At 39.5% G+C, this 22,868-nt stretch overlaps 1 protein-coding gene across 1 annotated transcript in view; it reads right to left on the bottom strand.

The window, feature by feature from the left end:
• Positions 1-22,868, bottom strand: part of LOC139726107 (N-acetylneuraminate (7)9-O-acetyltransferase-like) — a 45,194-nt gene that overhangs the window by 571 nt on the left and 21,755 nt on the right. Inside the window, exons 14-20 of the mRNA XM_071637186.1 lie at positions 8,167-8,286; positions 7,029-7,185; positions 6,190-6,269; positions 3,465-3,569; positions 2,562-2,702; positions 1,707-1,784; positions 431-523 (exon numbers count right to left, since the gene is read on the bottom strand). Of these exons, the coding sequence (XP_071493287.1) occupies positions 431-523; positions 1,707-1,784; positions 2,562-2,702; positions 3,465-3,569; positions 6,190-6,269; positions 7,029-7,185; positions 8,167-8,286 (774 nt within the window). The remainder of the gene's footprint in view (positions 1-430; positions 524-1,706; positions 1,785-2,561; positions 2,703-3,464; positions 3,570-6,189; positions 6,270-7,028; positions 7,186-8,166; positions 8,287-22,868) is intronic.

Genomic DNA, 22,868 nt, shown 5'->3' with positions numbered 1-22,868 from the left:
ATAAGGACAAGAATATGCTTGACAGATCTTGAGCAACATCCCAATAAAATTAATTCTTTTGAGTGCAGAATTATTTGATGCTAAGATCATCACAAAATAGTCCCACCATAAACAGACATCATAGTCCTCATTTGCATGCTGATGTTACAGTGTAGAAACTGATGTTTGCAATTTTCTTCTTCTTTTTTTTTTTTTTGGGTGGGGGGAAGGCAAATTTTCTTCCTTGAAGAGTTAATAACAAGCTACATTCAATTTTGATTGTATTCGCTAGTTTCTTGTCAGACACACCTCACAAAATCTTCCGGTTGTCAAAAATGAACATTCTGATAAAGGTATACATCAAATTCAAACGCACAATCATGCTAGTCTGCCATAGCTGAGCTTTGTTCATGATAATCTAATGCGGAGGATATTCTCTCTCGGCAGTTACCTCCAAGGAAATATCCCCAAACCAGGCGGCAAAGACACTGAACCTCTGGCGCACGAATCCACTCGTATTTCTGAGTACTATGAAGGCAGTAATCTGTTGAGATGCAAGAAAAAATGAAAAAACGATGGGGAACACGGGTATGGGAAAACTATGTCAAAGGAAATTAAGAAAAAAATCAACATGGAAGGGAAGAAGTGGACTTGTGAATAAAAACAAGCTCTTAAGCTTTTCATTCTTTTTTTTCATGGGGGGTGGGGAGGGGGTAGAGGAAAGAGAGGGGTAATGCAAAGAGGGTAATAAGTGAAGCCTGAGAAGTTAAATTGATGTGAAAAGTAACAAACTACAATGTGTAGTATCCATAAGAAAATTTGATTTCTTGTTAAATGGACTGTTGTTTTGTTTTTTTTTTCTTCGTTTGTTTACTTATATTGTATTCTACAATGTCTTTGTTTGCTTATTTGTTCACTTTTTTTTTTTTTGGGGGGGGGGGGTTCAGGTGGGGACTGAAGTTAGATTTACATGCATTGCAGGGCCTGGATAAAAGAGACACCAGAATACTACATGTAGCTTTGGGTGTCAATTCGTTGGATGTTGAAACAGAAAAAGTTAGCACACATGTACTTTTGTGGTGTATACATAACCTCTGTCACAGTCCAATCACCTTTTGTAGATCTACTACTGAAACCTTATAATTTTTCATTTTCCTCATTTCTTTCTACATAAAAAACAAGGTTCTCATGCAGAAAACTCCATTACTCCCTCTACTTTGTTTCCATGAAATATATGTACATCAAACTCAAGCTAGCAAAAATGCACACCTGGGCCCTGTGCCATAAAGTTGTTCGAAAAGTTACGCACGACTTTACGAACAACTTGAATATGGCAAGCCAAGTGGGTTTCCTAATCATTGTTATTTCTATAGCTTAAGTTGAAATTTGCAGATGATAATGATCATTCTTACATGTTAACACGCGTTATACATGTTAACACGCGTTATACATGTTAACACGCGTTATACATGTTAACACGTATTTTCAGTTGAAGGTGAATTTTTGCCACAATGTAGATGAAATATTGACATACAGTCGTACTTTGTTAAACAGAAGGAAAAAAGAATGGGCACTCATATTGGCACATAATATTCCAGTTATTTGCAAAGTCAAGCGTAACTTTACAAACAGCTTTATGAAACAGGGCCCTGGTCGTTGAACTGGTCTATTTCTGGCAAGAAAGGCCTTCATCATGTGACGGCGAAAAAGAAAGGAAGAGTTCTTACTGGTATGAAGCTGGTATAGCTGTGAATTCTATTACACTCTGGCTTACTGGTGCAGCGGTAGAAGTGGACGCTGGATAACTGCAAGATGAAACCAATAAGTAATGGTACAGATTGACAGAGCTTCAAACAATTCAGGGATGCTAGAGCAGAACTGCTTCAGCTTGGAAAACCGGCTCATGAAATGGTGTTGCAACTTGCAAGTGGCTGTCTTGCCTTAATAGCAACACAACTCTGGATTTGGTTCTCACTGCCATAAAAATAAAAACAACCAGAACAACAACCACCATATCCATTCTACAGTCACCAAAAAAATGAACACATCATCATCAACAACAACAACAGCAACAACAACACCACCACACAAATAATCAAGCAAAACATCAGCTCAAAACAAAGGTCAAAATATCACATAGTTGAAAATATTTGGAAATATCAAATACACTGCCTTATCTAAAATTGACACTACGCCAAGATACTCCATTGCTTCAGGTCATTTTGCTACTTAGAACTATGGCACGAAAATGGGGTCTCAGAAGTTATAGATGGTAAATCTGGTTATCTTACAGCCATGCTCTACTACTAGCAAAAAAAATTAGTATCTATAATGTAAGTTCCATTTTACCTTATTATAACTTTGACCAACTTGACATTGTCATAATGGACCTTTACACCTCATAACTTCAGTGAATCATGATTCCTTTTATCATACATATTTTTTTTTTCAGTTGTTGGATTTCTTACTGCTTTTGGTGTGAAAGTGAAATCATGGCAATCAAAAGGGCATTCAAAAAAGGGATGAAAAGTACATATTTCCACAAACTCCGTTTTGTGTTTTTTCATTGGAAGAAGACTCACAAAGAACACAGCTGCTGCGATGAGTTGAACCACGATGCTCTTAAAGGGAGAGAACAGATCACCGCCATGACTGTCATCCAACCACTTGAAGGACCGCAAAGAGAGAAGACCAAAGGCAAAGACCATCCCATATGGAACGATCTGTGGAATCAAGAACAAAAGAATAGGTCAACCATTGCCCTTTTTTTTTTGGGGGGGGGGGGAGGTGTTGGGATTGAAGGGGGAAGGGGGGAGAGGGGGAGAGGAGGGGGAGAGGGGGAGGAATAGGAGGAGGAGGAGGAGGAGAAAGGGGAGGGGAGGAGGAGGGGGAGGAGGAGGGGGAGGAGGAGGAGGAGGAGGAGGAAGGGGAGGGGAAGAGGAGGAGGAGGAGGGAGAGGAGGAGGAGGAGGAAGAGGAGGAGGAGGAAGAAGAGGAGGAGGAGGAGGAGGAGGAGGAGGAGGAGGAAGGGGAGGGGAAGAGGAGGAGGAGGAGGGAGAGGAGGAGGAGGAGGAAGAAGAGGAGGAGGAAGAGGAAGGAGGAGGAGGAGGAGGAGGAGGAGATGGAGGGATGAGAGAGAGGGGGGGGCGGTGGTTAATACTCAATCAAATAGTCCTAATATCATTATTGACAAGAGATACAAATAAAACCACTGAAATGGGTAAAAAAACCAGATTGTACTCTTACACTCATGTAAGTCTAGTTTGCAAGTGATGCATATTTTGATAGTGCAAATATCCTTGCCGCATCCATATGCAAACAAACATCCAATAATGAACACAGGCTGACATGCAAGAGATACTTGCATTTCTTCAAGTCCACTGATTACTCTAAACAATGAATCTCGATTCAAAATGACTTGATGAAATTTTGGCCACAGTAGAGAGAGGCAAGGTTTTTAGGCCGATGTTCGGCTGTCATACTCACATATTTATCCAAGTTCCATCGGAACCACCACTCATAGAGTGAGCTGCCAGGCCAGGTGAAGAGTTCACTGAAGGGCCACCATTCAAAGGTGAGATTGAACGTGACCTGCAAGAGAGGGAAATTAAGACAACAACGTCATCCTAACACAGATTTCTAGTGAGCTAACTCTCTCCACGGGCTAAAAAAGATAAAGAAAATACCAGGTAAGACATTTCCTATTTTACAGCCAATCTCTTTCTTACACTGGTCACTCAAATACAGAATTAATCATCTAAACACTAAAGCCACACTGAAGGGCCACCATTTAACTCTTAATGTGCCAGGCCCAAAACCCCTAACGTGCCAGAGGTTTTTACCTAACACCAGAATGTTTCGAAACTGGACTGACAATGAAATTTAAAACTGCCATATCTCTGAAACTATTGACTGTTTTGAATTGAGTTCTACACAACATATATCAAGAAATGTTTGCTCTTTCGTGTCATGCAGTCAGTTTGCCACAATATCTATCTGAATCTGAAATATTGCAGAAATATTTGATACATCAAAAAAATTCTTAGAAATTTTTGTGAAGTATAGAAAAAAAGAGTCAGTCGTGTTTTTTCTTCAATGGAACGCTACTGTGACTCTGTGAGAAAGTTTTAGAGCAACATCTCCTCTTTCAAATGATAGCAAAATTGCCTTCTAGAATTGTATGATTCCAAAGATACTAGCATTTTATTTTGTCTTAGCAATTTCTCTTTCTGCCTCAGTAATTCATTCCCAAATCTGAGTCCTTTAGTCCCAGATCCTGTATTTGAAACTAAAGTTATTGTCCCGGGCCCTGGAATAGTGTCTTTTGTCCACCTGAGAAGGAAGAACCTGCTAATCCTCCTTTTGTCTACGCGGACAGCGGGCGGGCGTACTCTATTGAAATCGGCAGGCCTTTGTCCGCGCGCAATTCCTATGCTAGCGTGGGGACGATTAGTGACATTCACCAAAACAAAAGGATGAAAGACTTGACCGACGAACGAAAGCTGACCCTCTTTGAGAGACAAAATCAAAGCAGCTTCCCGCAGGACAGCGTCCAAGCGGAACAATGCGAGTGGAACCGCATAGACAATACACGCAGAGTCAATAGCATACACACGCGGGGTTTACCTATGAGACTTTTGATCCATACACATCTCGAAGAGGGTGCGCCCGCTGCGGATTTTCCCGATGTGAAAAAAATACATCTAGCTGAAAAATTGTGTATTTACTCAAAATTTTCCAATGTAAGCATGCTCATATTTTTAGTGGAAACGATGGCTATGCTAATCAGCTACCAGTACATATCATTGGCAGTTGCTTGGTGTAACACATTACGGTACCGCAAGAACTGAAATGATCAATGCTTTTCTCGCTGTTCTTAGTCGCCGATCGGCGACCATGGCACGTCAGGACTAAGGTCGCCGTTTGGCGACCATGGCACGTTAAGAGTTAAAGGCGAGGTTGAACGTGACCTGCAAGAGAGGGAAATCAAGACAACAACGTCATCCTAACATAGATTTCTAGCGAGCTTACTTTCTCCACAGGCAAAAAAAAAAAGAAAAGATGAAGCAAATACAAGGTAATGCTGCGTTTACATCATGTTTCCAGCGGCCATGGCAGTCCCGTTTCATGCCACCGTAGGCAAACCAGGATGGACGTGAGACAACTCAGTGGGACTGAATGGGCAAATGTGACAGGCCGTGATTGTGGTGGATGCAGGATCAGATTTTAAATTGTCAAAAAATTTGCCACGGCATTACCAGTGCAAATGAGAAACCCTGTAGGCCGTAATAAAACAGCATGAACGCAACAAAGCGTGACAGCACTTAACAGACCGTAACAAATCTTGGACGCGGTTCATAGTGGGACATGACAGAAAATACTGTGTAGTTTAGTCTGACCAGACACCGTGAGAATCAGGTGTGATAGCTACTGGATATGTTCACCACAGCAAGGACTGGAACAAACAAGACTAGAACACGGAGGGGGAAAAAACAGGAGAATATCCAATGTACCCACAGCGCATTACGTTTCAGGCAAATTGGGCTGCCGTGGCTACCGGGAACATGGTGTCAACGAAGCATCTTTTTCTTACGCTACTTAAATAGAAAAATTATCATCTAAATGCTAAAGCCAAATTTGAATAGCTCTGACGATATTGAGAACTGTTAAACAATCATTCCAAGCATTCTCATGGGGGGGGGGGGGGGGAGATGCACACTGCTACTCCTGTATAAAGGAGAAATATCTTTCTTTTTTCCCATTTATATCTCTCATTTTTTTTGTTCTGCCATGAAATATTTGTCAAGACAGTTTATAATTCAAAACATTATCACCATCATTGTCACCATCATTATCACTATCATTATCAGTGGGGGCACTGTGGCATGGATAAGACTCCCGACTGCCAATCGAAAGACCCGAGTTTGATTCCCGCCCAGTGCTTACGTCCTTGTTCAAGATGTTTTCACCCACCTGGCAACGCTAACAATAATGGCAGGGCCCTCTATCTGGTAGAGCGGTGGCAACACCGATGAGGCTACCCTGGATAGAAACTTTAGCTCTCGTATTGGATTTTTTTTGTTTGATGCTGTCCGATTCATACTTTGATGAAATATGTATGTGATGCAAACAAGTTTAAAAGTAACATGTTTTCCTCGATGTAAGTGGCTGGGCTGAAAGGCTACACCTCTACCAACATCTTGTAACTTACCCTTGAGAATGACAGGAATGTGATGAGGCAGACCAGGGCAAGCAGCTTGGCCAACATGTAGAAGTAGTGGCGTGGAGCACCTGGAGCAGGTTTCAAAAGAAGAAATGAAGAAACAGGGATGATTGATTGATTGATTGATTGATTGATTGATTGATTGATTGATTGATTGATTGACGATTGCTCGATTTATTGATTGTCAATAATAAATTACTCGATGTAATACAAGATGAATTTGCAATCTCAAACCACACTAACAGAATTAGAAAGAAGCGTTATTCCTCTTCAACTGAAAAGTTAGCAATTTACACATTAGAGACGATAAAACAATGCTTTTGTGTTACAGGAGGCAATTTTTCTTTTGAGAGCACTTGATTTGCAAATACTGGTTGATTCATGAAATTTAAAAAAAAAAATGAAAATAAAGAAAAACATTCTGTGTATGCAGTATGCTCGCCAAAATCCATATTGCCCATGGGGTGACAAGACCTCGTACAATTTTGTATCTCAACACTCAAACTGATGAATTTACAAGACAGCGAAAAAACTTTTCACTTCGCAACATTTTCATAAAATAGCTTCGATGTTGACATCAAATAACGTTCAAACATTTTCTTTTTTTAAATTACATCAATAATTGTTATGTTTCAAAGCTCAAATCAGTTTTTTTTTTGACATTCATAATCGAGTTAGAAGGTACATAAATGTAATATGCTACTCAAAATACAAAGTCTTGTCACCCTAGGGATGATAGGCAGTTAAGAGGAAACTGAGCCAAGCCAGGGTTATCATGAACCTCGTCGTCAGCTAAAAAAGGAGAAACAGCAGAGGCTAAGTGCTACCTTCGGCTGACTGCCTGGTGACCCGTGGGTAGATGGCCATGGTGCCGTAGATGACCAGGAACCAGAAACTGACCAGTGGCACGAAGTAGTAGAGCTGGTACTGACGGTCCATCACCAGGCAGAGAAAGAAGACGAGGAGATTCATGCGGAAGATCACCTGCGGATCATTGATAATGAGAGGAAGGGGGTAGGAATGTTTTGTATCTTAAAAATCATGAAAAGCAAACAAACAGGGCATTGACACTGCAACACGGCCATGAGATGGCAAAACAATGTATCTACATGCAACCTCTTTTCCAGGAAATAGAGTTTAGAGTTTTGCAAAAGTACAGCTCTCTTTCTGTTTTTGTTTAAAACTTCATACCTTACCCTCAAACAACCAACAGTATCAACAATATACTGAATGCAAATTGATTTCACTTGACCTCTTATTTTTATGATTAATTTGCATAAATCGAAACATACATTGCTTGACTGCATCAACCTAAGCAACCTGTTGCTACAGCAAAACAATTTAAATCTTGTCAATGGCGCGCTTCTGGGTGTGCGTGCGGCGCTCAGCCTATTACTGTGTAAATATGTATACGGCAAAACAATGTATTTCATGTAGGTCACCTGTAGATACGTTGTTTTGCAAAGTTCTTGTATGACCCATGTTGAGAAGGGGCAAGCGTATCACTGCTTTACGTTGTTTTGCCAACAAACGTAGAACAGTTCTCACTGGGAGGGGGCATCATATCTCGGTAACGGACTGCGTTCTGATTTCAAGATTTGTTTCAGAGTTAGATTACGCTTAAACAAACTGAAATAAGAGACTAAGTCAATTTTCATGAATATTTGACATACAGCTGTCCGTTGTTTTACCATCTCAAGTCCATGCAGCACTATGTGTGCAAAGGAGAATTCTGAACTATTATTAAGTATTAGTCTGACAAGAAAGAGGAAAGTCTCAAGTAAACAGTGAAAATTTGCTTAATGTATCATTCAGTCTCTCACAAAGTTGTCAAACACTAACAGTGCACTAAATGATATTTTATTTTTACAGAGACCAAACCAAAAGTGCATATCATTGCTGCACAACCTGGTACGTTGCACTTGATTTTGTCAAAAGAGACTATAAGACTTATTGAGCACTCACGTTGCACACCCGCGGCAGACCAAACTTGTTCTTGTCCCATGACGCGCAGAACTGGCCATAGGCAGTCATGAACAGGTAGGACGCCACCATGAGGCGGAGGTGCATGTAGATTGGAACCACCTGATACAGAGGTAGGAAAGGAGCAAAAAACCGTTTGATTTATGCATCATCCTACTGCCAGGCTACATGGTATACACATTGGCACTCTAGTCATACACTCCATACCTGATTGAATGTACTGGCTGGGAGAATGCCCACATGTTGATTTGGCAGTAATCCAAAGAAGCTGTTCAAGGATAGACAGATACTGTTATGTATTCAAACTTTTTGAAGGCTTTTATGACAAAGGATTCCAGTGGAAATCAATCCAGATTGTCTTTCATGAATATGCATAAAATAAATTTATGCAAATTATGTATTCTTGCAGAGCCCACATGGTGGAAGCTTCAAGAGATTTGAGAGACACACATGGCACTTGGGGAAATAAATTCAATGATATCACTATTCCTCATAAACCCCCATGGTGACGTAGCCTTGTTTTGTCCAAGTTTTAAATGAAAGGTATGCATAGTGGGGACTGCCTTTCTTTCCCCTCGAGGTTATAACACTACCAGAAATTTCTTTTAGCCCCCTGTCTAGCACATCAAAGCCTGAAATAATTCAACATGCATCATATCGGCAAAAATCAAATTGATATATAAAGATCTCACATCTATGAGTTACTTCATAACAAGACATATGTCAGAAAAGAATAAAGGCAGTATAACTTTGCAGCATGTAAATTTTTTATGTTATTTTTTTTCAAGGTCAACACAAGAGACCTAGGACTCATTCAAATGGCACACTTAGTCTCACTGAATTTTGACCAAATTATTTCAACATTTCCCCCACTAGCTAAGTGATTTTTTTTTTTTTTACAATTCTAAGAGGATAATTGGCTAAAAAAAAACTTGAAAAAAAACTAGAAATGTGGTTATGGCAACTGGTATGCCTCCAGCATAATGCATGGGTCTTTCAATAGTACGTCTTGACAATGCTGAGATGACAGTTTCACTTCATCGGCAAAAAATAAAAATAAAATGCATGAGATGTTTGTCACAAGTGTGTTGAGTGTTAACTTTCCTCCAACTAGGATTCATGTGGATTGACGGATGGCTAAATTGTTTAAGGGAGCAGGTATTCGGGGATTTGGGCATTTTCACTTGACCTTACCCTAGCCCTTTGACTCCATGGCCCACGATTCTTTAAATAATCCCTAACTCACCTGGTAACATACATTTTCATGATAATATTTTAGACTACTTTCGTGGGAAAATTGTGACATTTGAACATTTTCTCTGACTTTAAACCCCATGGCCAAATATTTTCCCTATAGAATCATTTTGCAGTAATGCATGTATACACCAAGTTTTATTAAGTTTATGCATTGATTAATCTACAAGGTAAGGAGGAAAATGAGTAATTTCAGCATTAAATAATAGAATTTCAGCATCTTAATCTGACTTTTGACCCCATGACCTACAGATAACCACAAGAATCATTGTCAGGCAATTCATGTATGTGTACTAAATTTCATGATAAAACCTTGAGCCATTTTAAGTTAAGGAGAAAAAAGTAAAATTTCATCATTTTCACTTGCCATTTGACCTTCAGGCATTACATGGATATGAGGAAATAACGCAATTTTGAGCATTTGACCTTGACCTTTGCCCTTGACCATATGCATCCAAAAGTTAATAGGCATAACTTCATTCCCCCATACATACACATATAAAATACATTGTATAATCTACAGTAATATATTGTAAATTTTATTAAACACAGACGCAACATCTGGATGTTTTGAAGTGGTGACGATGATCACATGCACCGTAGAGGGGGCGCACTTCCATTTATTGTATCACCCCTGCAGAGCTACCAAGTCTCACGCATTGTGCGTGAGACTCAAGCATTTAGGGTCTGTCTCACGATCTCACCATGACACCCATTTTTCTCAAGCATTGAGAGCATAGTTTAAAGGATTAAGGTAAGCGTTGCAATTGAAGGCATATTTCCCCTTTGTCTTTCAAAATAAGTGAAAAATAGTCACTTAAGTATGCACCAGCATGCACCATTAGGAGCTAAAAATTGAAAAAGCTCCCTACCGTGGGAGGGCAGACACTCCCCTCGCTCACTCGCTTCGCTCACTCGCTCAGGCACATGCGTGCGCGCAGAGAGGCTGAGTCATGAAAACTCACTCATAAAAAATTTTTGAACTTTGCATCTATGCCCCAGGACACAAATTCACAGGCTGAAGAATTGCTGAAGAGCACACAATCGCTCAAGAATTCAGTGATCTTTAACAGAATTTTCTGCACTGACAATGTGAGTATCAGCTCCAAATTGTACTTGACTTTTGTACTGTGCCATAATTCTACAGAGATATCACACGGAATAGATTTCCCATATTTACTAGCTTTCACAATGCATTTAGTAACTAAGTGGTCACAGGCGGTGTATTGATGTGCAAAGAATATCGTACGGTTGTAGGCAGGAGATATGTCATTATGCACAGCACAGTCGTAGGACATCTACCTCAATAGCTTGGAGGTACGCTAAAACGTATTTTCCCTCATGATTGTCGTTTGTTTTAAGGGGGAGGGGTTTTACCTTACTATATATGCACTGCTTCTGGTTACTGCAATTTTATGTACAGTTCCTCAAAAGCTATGTAGTGCATTAAAAGGTAAGTTTTCAATCTGCTCATATCACTGTGGAGAGTAATCAGCAAAGACAATAATGACTATGGACAGTTTGCATGTCTTTACTATGTTAAAATGGACAGAGCAAATCAAGAGCAATGAAATATTCACATGCACACAAGGAGGAAACAATTTACTCACCCAGCTCTCTTTCTCTCACTGTTGTTTACAATAGACACCAAAGATGGGGAGTTGTTATTCTGTTAGCAATACTGTAGTCATCATCAAAACTGCTCCACCAAATGGAAGTGCTGATGGACACCAGCAAGTGGGAGAAACTGACCTCAGGTAAAAACAAAACATCCACCAATGCTAAGCTGCCAACTATATTTTGGTATCTAATTGTTGAGGTTTGATAACCAGCAATTCTGCATACATGTATGTGCACTATCACCAAAAATAGGTGCTAAATTAGTACAGTGGTCACTAGGGAGGGGATGGGTGTTGTCCATGACGGTGCTCATGGGCACGATAGAACAGGGTAGCGAAAATCCTTTGATCTTATTGGTCAAGAGAGTGTGAGTTGATTCTTACTGGCCAGCTGCACGTTGCCTCATTGACAGTAGCCAGAGTGTAAACATGTTATCGCACACTTGTAGCAAATTTGTATAATAAGCAGGTGTTTGCACGTTCAGTACGAGAAGCCTTTTAGGCTAGCTAACCGACCATACATCCAGTGAATTTACTAGGCATCCAGTAATTACTGGACGCATGGTTTGCATCTATGCTAAGCCAAAAAGATATCCATCTAGCATATTTGCCACTGGGTTACATTATCGAAAATTGGATATCCGGCAAAAGGAAATGTCCCCCGTTCTACAAAACGGATGATGCACACGTCTTTTTATGCAGCAGTAGGAATAGTGTGCATGCAGAAGCGTGTTTTCATCAGCCCAAAGTATCAATATAGCATGCGGTTACGAAACTAGCCCGACGTCAAAGTAGCACGCTATTTGTGTAGTGAAGATGCAAATAGTTTGCTATTTGAACGAGGAAATTTCCCCCAAATACTGGGCTAGTATGTGCACATGAACTAGCGTGCTAATTCGTGAAATAGCGCACTAATTCGTGTGCGTCTCCATCAGCCCGAAAATTTCTCGATCCTACTACACCATACATTCCGGGGAAGCACTGGCTGGTGAAGGTATAAGCAACAGATGTTACTACTTGTTCCCTTCATTTTGCTTCTTGGCGAAGCCCCCATGCATCTACTTAACCCGTTCCTTACGGGAACCTGGTTAACCAGGTTCCCGTGGGAGCAACTGATATATGGGAACCTGGTTTACCAGGTTCCCAAAATGAAGACAAGGGTGCCTGCCTCATTGGCCTAAATTCATGTTTCTTTGTGTTAAAATGCTCAGAAAAGTGGGTTTGATAAAAAGATCAGAGTTTATTCTGTTAGGATTTCTTCCCCTGCTGTTTAAAAATGGGGTTTTTACAGTATTATGTACCTTTTCCTGATTTAGTTTTTTGCTTGTTCTGATGTAAACTCGTACGAACATGTACATAATGATCAAGGCTGAGATCAGTTAGAAATGCGGGTTCGTTGACCCCAGTCACCTCATTCAGGTACCTGGTTTTGTGTAGAACAAAAGATTCTGAGAGCTCATCAGCGCACGCTCTATTCATACCTCGCACCCGATCGATATTTCCATTGTTCACGGGCACATGTAGTTGACCGTAGAAAGGGGGACACAATGAACCGCTTGACTGCCTTCACACAGCTGGATTACCAATATGTGTGCCTCTCTGTCCACAGGCGAAAAGAATCTTGTTTGGGGGCATTAAAGTCACTCAGAGAATTGCGGAAGGAACGGGTTAACACGGATACGGGGTCTCGTAAACCGTCAATGTTGACACGAGACTGTTGTTTGAGGTTATATATTAAGAGTAGTACAGGTCTTATATTAAGTAGGGCCATGTTTGTCCTGAAATCCATCACTTGCCTATCACGAATATTCCTGGATATATGGCTATTGATTCTCCCAGATTTTTTTTTGTTTTTTTGATCCATCCTGTGTGTGGTACTCTCCTGTGGTACCATGGGAATGCTGTGTGGTACTGCCCAGTGGTAATGCTACATTGTATGTGGTACCTTTCCTGTGGTAATGTGTGGTACCCGTACAACCCTGTGGCAGTGGTGTGTGGTAATGACCTGTGGTACTGTCCTGTGGCAATGTCCCAATATACATACCACAGGACAGTTCATGTGGTACTGTCCTGTGTGATTGTCCTGTGGTAATTACCACAAGAGAACCACAGGATTTTGTTTGTAAGGGGATTTTCTCATTAATGTGCCAACAGAATAGTAGAAAAATAGACCTGAAAGCTCATTATACATGTACTGTGTACACGATCGAGATCAACGCAACGAACATGAATCGATCAAGCTTGTTACTCCTGATATATACATGTACCTACTGTACCTAAACACGTGTCCGTACCAGTCTGTTGTGTATCGTACATATGGTGATATGGGAGATTTGCACAGGGAAATCCACTTTCAAACTAGAGTGATGCAGAGTACGCATACATCAAATTTAAGGCTAATTTCCCCAAGCGGGCTATTTTGAGCTGATGAAGACACATATTTGCAATATCAGGCTGTATGGTGTACACATTAGCTCACTGGCAGTTAACATTAGATGCATGTACAAACCATGAAGGAGACATTTCAAAATTGTATATACACGTACATGTATATAGGCCCTGCATTGCGTATTTTCAAGACACATTTTTATTTTTAATTTTTTTTACTTCGGGGGAGTCGATGAAGAAACCTCAACCATACAGCTCTCTCTATATGTTTTGCAATGCAGCTTACAGACGGGTCAACATGGCAACAGTGCAGACTGCAAGACGAAGAAGCGCAATACACATCCAGTGATTGGTCCTGACGACAGCACAGACTACCAGATGAGGAGGCGAAATACTCTTCCAACCAGTGTGCCAGTTGAGTACACATCTCCTGAAATGAACCAGCCCACTGAAGCTGCCTGCCCACCAATCACAACAGTCCCACCACAAGGAGAAGGCCTAGCGGTACTTGCGGACCTACCTCTTACAGAAAACCCATCATCAAAATGCCTTCCTATTGTTACACAGGTCACATCTAGCCCAAAGAAATAGAAGATGTGCCAAGAAAAACACTCAGGCAATGAACAAATAACATCATGAAAAAAAAAAATGTCATTTCCGTGCCTTGCCCCCATTTTTGGCCTTCTTTGTTCAGATCCATTCATATTTTCGCACAAAGTGTCTGACAGGCTAATAACCAATCGAAAGCTATCAATAACACAAACCATGCGGGGGTGACAGGAAGCAACATAGCATTGTCTAATAGATTCTTTCAGTTTCCTTTCATGGCAATATATTTATCATCTGTAACTTTTTCTCAGTGTGCTATGGTATAATCGGGACCCCGTTTTATCAAGTGAGTGTTATCAATGATTTCCAGGACTTAAAATTGATTACCGGTATCAGTTTCGATATAGCGGGGCTCTGATTAAATACCTATGTTGATATTTGTTTAATTGCCTATTTCATATTCAGGCTTAGCTTGACACAGAATGGCGATTATGTGGCATTTTCTAACACTCTCTAACTACATTTGTACATGCTGGCCACAAAATTACACACTTGGCTAAAATTGTGTATTATTAAAAAAAAAAAAAGATCAAATTCTATGTTCAATAGCATAATTATATATCAAATTTGTTTCTCTAATGTAAATTCATGCCTCTACATGTAATTCATATTCATGTTTAGTTTGGCACAGACTTGCGATTATGTGGCATTTTGTAACACTGGCTAACTTACAAATTGGCCAGAAATTTAACAGGATTACGCACTCTGGTAAAAATCAGCTTTCAAACCCCTAAAAAGACTGGCACGATGACTATATTCCAAGTCTGTAATCATTTTGCAGAGGGAGAGACTTTTTTATGTGAAATGAATTAGTTCTGGGGATTTTGCTTTGAAATGACCAGCGGCTGATAACAAACACCTCTATGCACATGCCTGAAGGATGAGGAGGAAGTCTATGCAGTCTTACACGTAATTATGCCGTTTTATTAGTTTGTATTTTAATTGAAAGCGGTTGATATTCATACTATACATAACATATGTATATGTAATGAAGTTAAAGGTGTGTATAAAGGATATGAATGCTTGTGTGATATATAGAACGTATAAAAAAAAAGGTAATCCAACTTTGGAGGGCTGCCATTTCTTAATTGTCAGTTATGAAGAGCACATATTGGTTGTAAGAAAAGAGGATCTCTTCTTCTTTCCATTGATACTTAATCATGTTGACAAATGTCATGCATGACCGAGCACATGGACTTTAAAGACAACAATGTCAAATTGCCCTTTTTCCAAGTTTGCGTGTTATTGTGAAGGAACAATGCATGTCTCACTGCATGGATGAGATCTATCAATGAAAGTGGTCAAATCATCAGGCCAGCCTGCACAACTGCAGATTCGTGTTTCAGGGTTTCTTCTAACGTTTTATGGTTCATAACCTTCAACATGGTCACGCTGTCGACACTTGGTCCTTCCCATTAAGGCGAAACCATTATCCATTTTACTCTCTTCATATTCAAGACATGGTTGCCACTGGGAGCTATGTGTGGAATATGAACAGAGAAAAATGGATTGTGTGGGTTGGCCTCTGTTGGAGCGACCAAGTTTTCAGACAAACGGCGATAATGAAGGCCATGGACCATCAAATGTTAGGAGAAAACCTAAACACAAACCCTAAACACAAAACCTAAACACAAACTTGCATTCGTACAGGCTGGCCTATTTGGTAACTTTCATTGACAGATCTCATCCATGCAGTGAGACATGCATTGTTCCTTCACAATAACACGCAAACTTGGAAAAAGTGCAATTTGTCATTGTTGTCTTTAAAGTTCATATGCTCAGTCATGCATGGCAATTGTCAACATAATTAGGTATCAATGGAAAGAGGAAGAGTTCCTCTTTTCTTACAACTAACATTGTGCTCTTCATAACTGACAATTAAGAAATGGCAGCCCTCCAAAGTTGGATTACCTTTTTTTTTGATACGCTATGTAGGTGCAGGGTAAGCTTGTGTGACATACAACAAAGGGTATGCTTGTGTGGTATTGGTAAAGGGTATTGAAATATAGATAATATATATATACAATGTATATATAAAGCTATAAACTGAGAGATATATAAATTATTGTAAAAAATCTTTTCATGTTGATATACAGCACCTGCCAGAAACATGGAATGTCAAACACGCAGTATTTTAACGAGGCCCTGAATAGTGCAATCTTCTATAATTTTCACTCAGAACAGCACTTTTTTCTGTTTTTTTTTTTGTATGCTAGATTATGCAGTTACTTCAGATCAGTAGTTGCTTACGTATTTATGTTCTTTCATTTTTTGAGAAGGTATTGTGCTTAAGGATTTAAAAAAAAATATTTTCTCAAAATATTTTTACACTATAAAATTCTGTGTAATTTTTTGATAATGTGTTCATTTAGGCAATCAACGTATGTGCACATATTCAAATGCAATAGGGCACCAGGGTTGTGTGTGTATGTGTGTGTGTGTGTGCGTGTGTGTGTGTTATGTTAAGCTTATAGCTCACTTTGGTCATTTCATGTGTTTTGGCACCTACTGTCACAGAAAAAAAAAACTACAAATGGCAGAAAGCTGAATGTGTGGAAACTGTGCTCAAACATGTCCTCAAACCTTGACTATTTGCTTCCTTCATTTTCATCTTTTTCTATTTCCTCGTCATCCAGCAACTGGTTTGTTGTTGTTGTTGTTGTTTTATTTTAAACAATCACAGTCTTCCTGAGGTCGCCACATTTCTACATTTTTAGCAGAGAGGGGCATACCGTGTAACAAGAGACTGATGGTCAGAAATGGGGGCGAAAAAAAAACTCTGTTCATGCCTGTCAGAATAAACTGGAATGTTCACAGGCATCCATTGTCGTCCGTGTGTTACAGATTCTTGTGTGCTGTCTCCGGTTAAGTTCACACGCTGTTCCTAAAATTTAAGTTTAAGTCGAAAACTTAACTCTCAATGATAAGCTTGTAGTTTAGCACATTGTAGACACACTTGAAAGTTAGCAATCTTAAAGTTGAATCAATGATTAGAACCACAAGACATCCTAGGGTTTATGCTCTCTCTCCATGAGCCACGGGAGGTCCCCATTCGTAGTTTCGCTCCATGTGGACACAATAATCAACGAGCTTGTGAGTTAGCGTGAACCTCACTTCTCGTTCACATCTTGGTCAACCTCCAGCTGCGCTATTTTGTATGGGCATAGTAAAGGTCATCTAGCAAAGACTCTGCACTTCCGGTGTAATCATCGAGTGGGATTCGCTCGTAAGTTGTAACTTTAACCCTAAAAAGACTGGAGGGGGGGGGGGGCGTAAAAGGCCCCCCTCTAGACACTTCGCGCGATTACTCTGCAATTCGCAATGCTCTCGCCGTGATGCTCTATGACTTTTTTCTTTCGAGTTTCCCGCACATTTTGACACCAAATTTGTGACGCCCGCGGGTACGGTTCTGAATTTACATAACTTTTTGTACATGCACGTGAGGCCGAAAATGGCTCAAAAATGTGATTTTGTGTACAAAGTCAATGCAAATTGAGTTTTTTCACATGGTTCATATAAATATGCTTATTTTTACTCTCAACGGCTAAAATTAATTTGTTTTAGGAGTATTATGCTTCAAAAAGTGTCTGCCACAAATTTTGTTTAAAAAACAACAAAAACAAAAGGTCGAAAAAACAAGGAAATACATAAGAAATTCATAAAACAATAAAATAAATAAGAAATTAATTTTGATACCGAATTTTTTTTCAAGTACATTTGCTAAGAATGCCACAAAGAATAATTAGACTAAAAATGAGCACTTTTGGAGCTTTATTTACTAATTTAGATCAAAGAGTCTGATTTCTCATATAAATTAGCATAATTAATAAAAATAAAATAAAAGAAGACTATTTTGGAAAATTTAAATATACGATCTTGTAGATTACATCGCACACTACCATTGTGCAAATTTCCGCGGCGATTGCGCGATCCACGGCCGAGATCTTAAGGGGGGCCCTTTAGGCCCCCCCCCCCCCAGTCTTTCAAGCTACCAAAATAGCCCAGTCTTTTTAGGGTTAAGTTTACGTGCACGAGTGAAACCACGTCATGAATTCACGAATGGAGCTAATCATCGACAGTTAAGTTTTCGACCTAAACTTCAAGTTTGGCAACTGCGTGTGAATGTAACTTCTAGGGATGGTATAGTCAAACACTCCCAGTATCCTTCACAAATTTTTTTGAAAAGAGGACACAAATCCCAAAACAAGGTAGAGGGATAGGATTCATAATCTCCCCAACATAGCATTTGAACACCCCTCCCCACAAGGGGAAGCTATTTCACAGCACAGATTTTGCACATGTTCTCATGTCTTACAGTCTACAATTTTCAAAGTGCCACTTTCTCATATCACATCTTGGAATGTGCCATGAATTATATGTTTAATGATCAATTTTTATCATTGCACAGAATACAAAAACTACTTTCCATCAAGGTGCTAGCTTTATCCTTGCTGCTTTTTTATTTACTGTAATGCAGAAATATTTGTGGCACATTAACTTTTGCAGATTAAATGTGCGACTTTTAGCTACCGTGAATTTCAAAACATGTGAAAATATCTCCTTTCCTATGCATACAGTTGAACCTCTCGTATCCGGACAAGTCGGGACCGGGGCTCATCCGGATAAGGGATTTGGCCGGATACGGGAGACTCAATGCTTTATACATGTACATATACATACACATGTACTGATGTAGCCCATTGTAGTACCACATGTAGTAATGTGTATACTGCAACCTTTTCATTGTTACACTCAGTAACAGACCCCAAAATAGAGGTTCGTGTTTGCAAGAATGAAATCATTTTCTTTTATAAATTCTAGGGCTGATTTACCTAAATAATTATTAAGAAATGTATCAAGTATGTGTAATTCATGAGTGTTTGTGTAGGAGTTCTCAAGGGGTTGGGAATCCCCCTTTCCTCCCGTAATTATTTGTAAAAAAAAATCACGGCGAGATTGCGTCCATATAATAGAGAGATCCGGATAAAGGGAGGCCGGATAAGAGAGGTTCAACTGTATTTCAAACATATTGAATCAGGCACTTTGCCAGCTGATAAATACTACTTCAGTAGTAATATGTGTGTGACTGGGTGTGTGAGAGTGTGTGTGTGTGTGTGTGTGTGTGTGTGTGTGTGTGTGTGTGTGTGTGCATGTGTGTGTATGTTTCCTAGTATTCATTTGGGCATGTACTGATATGTGTATGCGAGTAGCTTTCTGTGCAGGTGTAAATTTGAATGGATTGTTTATGTGCATATTGAAATTACAGTGTATGTGTGCACTGGACACCTATGTATTATGTAATGCGTACACGTGTACTTGGCTAAAGTGAGGCATGATATGTGTACATGTACATCGGTATGCATGTTTCGCAATCAAGTAATACATCTACATATGTATTTTGATGCATGGAAATGTAAAATCAAATTCAATCTTTTTCTTCTGTGAGATACAAGTAAACATTAGAGCAAGCAAATGTGCAGCATAAATTTAGGACCCTTAAATACAGTAAAACATGATATTCCAGCGGCAAGAATTTTTCATGAATTGGAGCCGACAGCCTTTTTCACGGCATGAAATTTTCGCGAAGTGCCTCTGGCATTCAATACATAGTGTACACAGGGAAGTGGGAAGTAGATTCCACCTCCCTGGTGCATACAAGAGATTTTGTGTGCATTTTAATTCCGTGAATCTTTGCTCTCATGAAATTTGTGAAATTAAAATGCACGCAAACATTCCCCCATGATTTTACAGTAATGTTTTTGAGCCATTGAGTGCAAAAATTTAATCATGCAAAAATGACAAACATTTACAGTACATACATTTAGTGTTCTCCCAAAGCAGAACATAGCTAACAAAAAGCTGTGCCCGTGGGCGGACATAACAAATGCTCGGCCGTTATGTGATTGTGTTTGTCCAACTGCTGACTGGTATTCACCAAACCAAAGTGGTATTCACTGGACTGAAATGTGACCCGCTACAACAAAAGGATCCTAAAGTCGCTGATGAGTGAGCAGAGAAAATCGAGTTTGAAGTCAGATCACCAAAATCTGTCAAAACGTTCAGATTTCTGTTTTTACATAATTTTGTAGTCTAATGTTTCTTCTATCATCTGCCGAAATTTCGAAGCTAGATGATCAAAGGAAAGGCCTGAAAATAGCATTTTTCTGGGCCATGCTTGGCTTGCCCGTCAGCGACTTTAGGATCCTTTTGTTGTAGCGGGTCACAAATAGTAAGAACAACTTTGGACAATTCTCACACAAACCCACATCCTAAAAGTCTTTCTATCCTCTGAAAGTCACCGTCACAGCTACCTACTCTGACTTCTTACATTGAGCTCCTTTGTACCAGAGTAATGGGAAGATCTGTTCTTCTAGTATGAGATGATGATGCAGGAATACATACATGATTCATGCAGGTATTTTTTAAAATCTATTTTTCATCTTTATTTTCATTTTTGAGATGGGTGACACTTGTTAAAAATAGGGATATGAGGAAAGTTGGAAGTAAAACAAGACAGCGAAATGATTCGGCATGCTTGTAACCTGTGGTGTGGCGTTGCGTTGCATCATCTTGTGTCCATTCTCACACAGTTGAGCAATGTTGTCATGGCGACTGTTTTCTCATCATCAGCACCAGCATAAATCGGCACGACAACAATGATCCCAATGCCAATTTTCCTTTGATGTCAACTTGTGAAAGAAACTGACGCTTCTTGGATAATAAACAAAATTCAATTTCCAATCTCATTCAATGTCAATACAATAAAATCAGTATGTACAATAAGAAGACTACAAAAAAGCATTTAAATGAGAAAAAAGCTGTTATTTGTATGCACGAATTGTTGCATAATCACAAACAAGAACACATTTTTGAGCATAAAAATACTACAAATTATTTTCACACATTTTTGGTAACCCACGGTACAGCACTGAAAAAACAAATGAATAATTCAACAAAATGGCAAATTTCAATTTGGTACTCAAGGGTACCAAATACTGCATCATATGAGGAGAGACACGTTGTTTTGGGGATAACTCCACTGCCAGCAGTAGGGCCAGTGTGTTACGCTGCCCACTTACCGGAAATGTTCAAGAAGTATGTTATGTTAATTGTTGTATGACCACCTGGGGGTGGGGTGGGGGAGGGGGTAGGGTGTGGGAAGGGTGTGTTCCTCCCTCCTGCAGTGAGAACTTTTTGCATTTTGATGTTGTAAATGGTGCAATTTGATGCATATTTTTGCATGTTTTATCGACTTGAAACAATCCCAGTGGTTTAAGTAAGGTAGCAGTATTTTGATTTACATTATTATTAAACAGTCTGTCTTTAAGAACATCAACATTTATGAAAATTTCTTGTATTAATTCTTACAATTAATAATTATCATAAACACTGTCTGTTATTAAGGCAATCGAACAGAAAAGAATGAAAATGAAGGTGTAGGAGAGGGGTATCTCTCTTCCAATATAAGGGTCACTTCACATTTTCAGACCTGAAATTCAGCCATCTGGTGCAAACTTTTCGTGAAACACTAAGAATGTTTGTTGTTGTTTTTTCCCCCAGGTAAAGAAATTAAAAAAAGATAAGGGAAATAAATAGTTTTTTTTTTTTTTTTCATGAAAGTGTTAAAACCAAAATCACAGAATCTAAGCTTGATCTCACTCCGCATGTGCATCATCACTGTTCAGTAGTGTGTACAGGGTCTAATGAGGCAGAGGGGGAGGGTGTGGGAGGGGGTTATCCTCTCCTGCTCGACGGAGCTTTTGCGTTTTTAGAAATGAAATAAAGCGACCTGAAGCACACTTTTTGTGGAAAATTTGGAAACTGTCATTCCCCACAGTGTACTAAGTCTATAGAGGGGACACAGCAATGGGAGCTTGGCAAGATACCCCTCCGACATTCGAGGGAGCTTTTTCATTTTTAGACTTGAAATTCAATGAATGGCAAACACTTTTGTTGGAATATCTGGAAATTTGTCAATCAGAGAAGTGTAGCAAGTCTGTGGAAGGAGTCAAAGCAGGAGGACTGTGGGAGGGGATAAGCCCTATTCCCCCTCCTACTGCAGTTTGTGTTGTGTGAGCATAATAAAGATAAACCTCTGTTGTGACTGGTTGTCCATCTTCGAATAATGTCCATTTAGTGGCGTAGCACTGAAGTTGATACCACCTAGTGGCGTCCACTCAAATAGGCAGGAGTCAGGAAAACAAATTGCCCCACACCAATTGGAGTATGTATCTTACACTAAACTATGTACATTTACTGTTACCAATAGATATCCATGGCAACAGGTACAAATGGCAAGAGATGAGTATGTGAATACAAGCTGATGCCACTCAACATCACATGAGTGAACATAAACCTTGGGTGACCATACAATCACATACCACCATCTATTCAAGTAGAAAAATTACCTGGCACTCTTCACAAAGACATTATGTTTCAAAGCTGCTCATCAAAAAATGGAAACATACGTGTAATCAAAATCACAAAAGCACTGTTGTATCCTAATTATTGGTACTTAAATAGATGTACTGTTTGATTACACATCCAAGAGCTTGAGTTAACCACAAGTACTGAGCTAATGCACTTACACTGTATGTACATCTGATTCTGACGATAGACATCTTGACACACACAGCATACATTTGAAAGAAAGGAATTAAAAGTAAATACACATAAAACATATAATAATAAAATGAAAACATATTTCCATTCAACAAGCATTGTAAACATTTCCTGAAAACCGCGTTTATTGTTCTAATAGTGTGTGTTCATGAGAAAATCATCATGAGAAGACCTTGCCATATCATTTGACCC

This window comes from Diadema antillarum, unplaced genomic scaffold (assembly GCF_040938485.1).
Source record: "Diadema antillarum isolate AM-2024a unplaced genomic scaffold, OU_Dant_1.0 seq00000079_RagTag, whole genome shotgun sequence".
In the NCBI taxonomy this organism is placed as follows: domain Eukaryota; kingdom Metazoa; phylum Echinodermata; class Echinoidea; order Diadematoida; family Diadematidae; genus Diadema; species Diadema antillarum.
The sequence above is the reverse complement of the archived record's forward strand: the minus strand, read 5'-3'. Positions and strand labels throughout refer to the sequence as shown.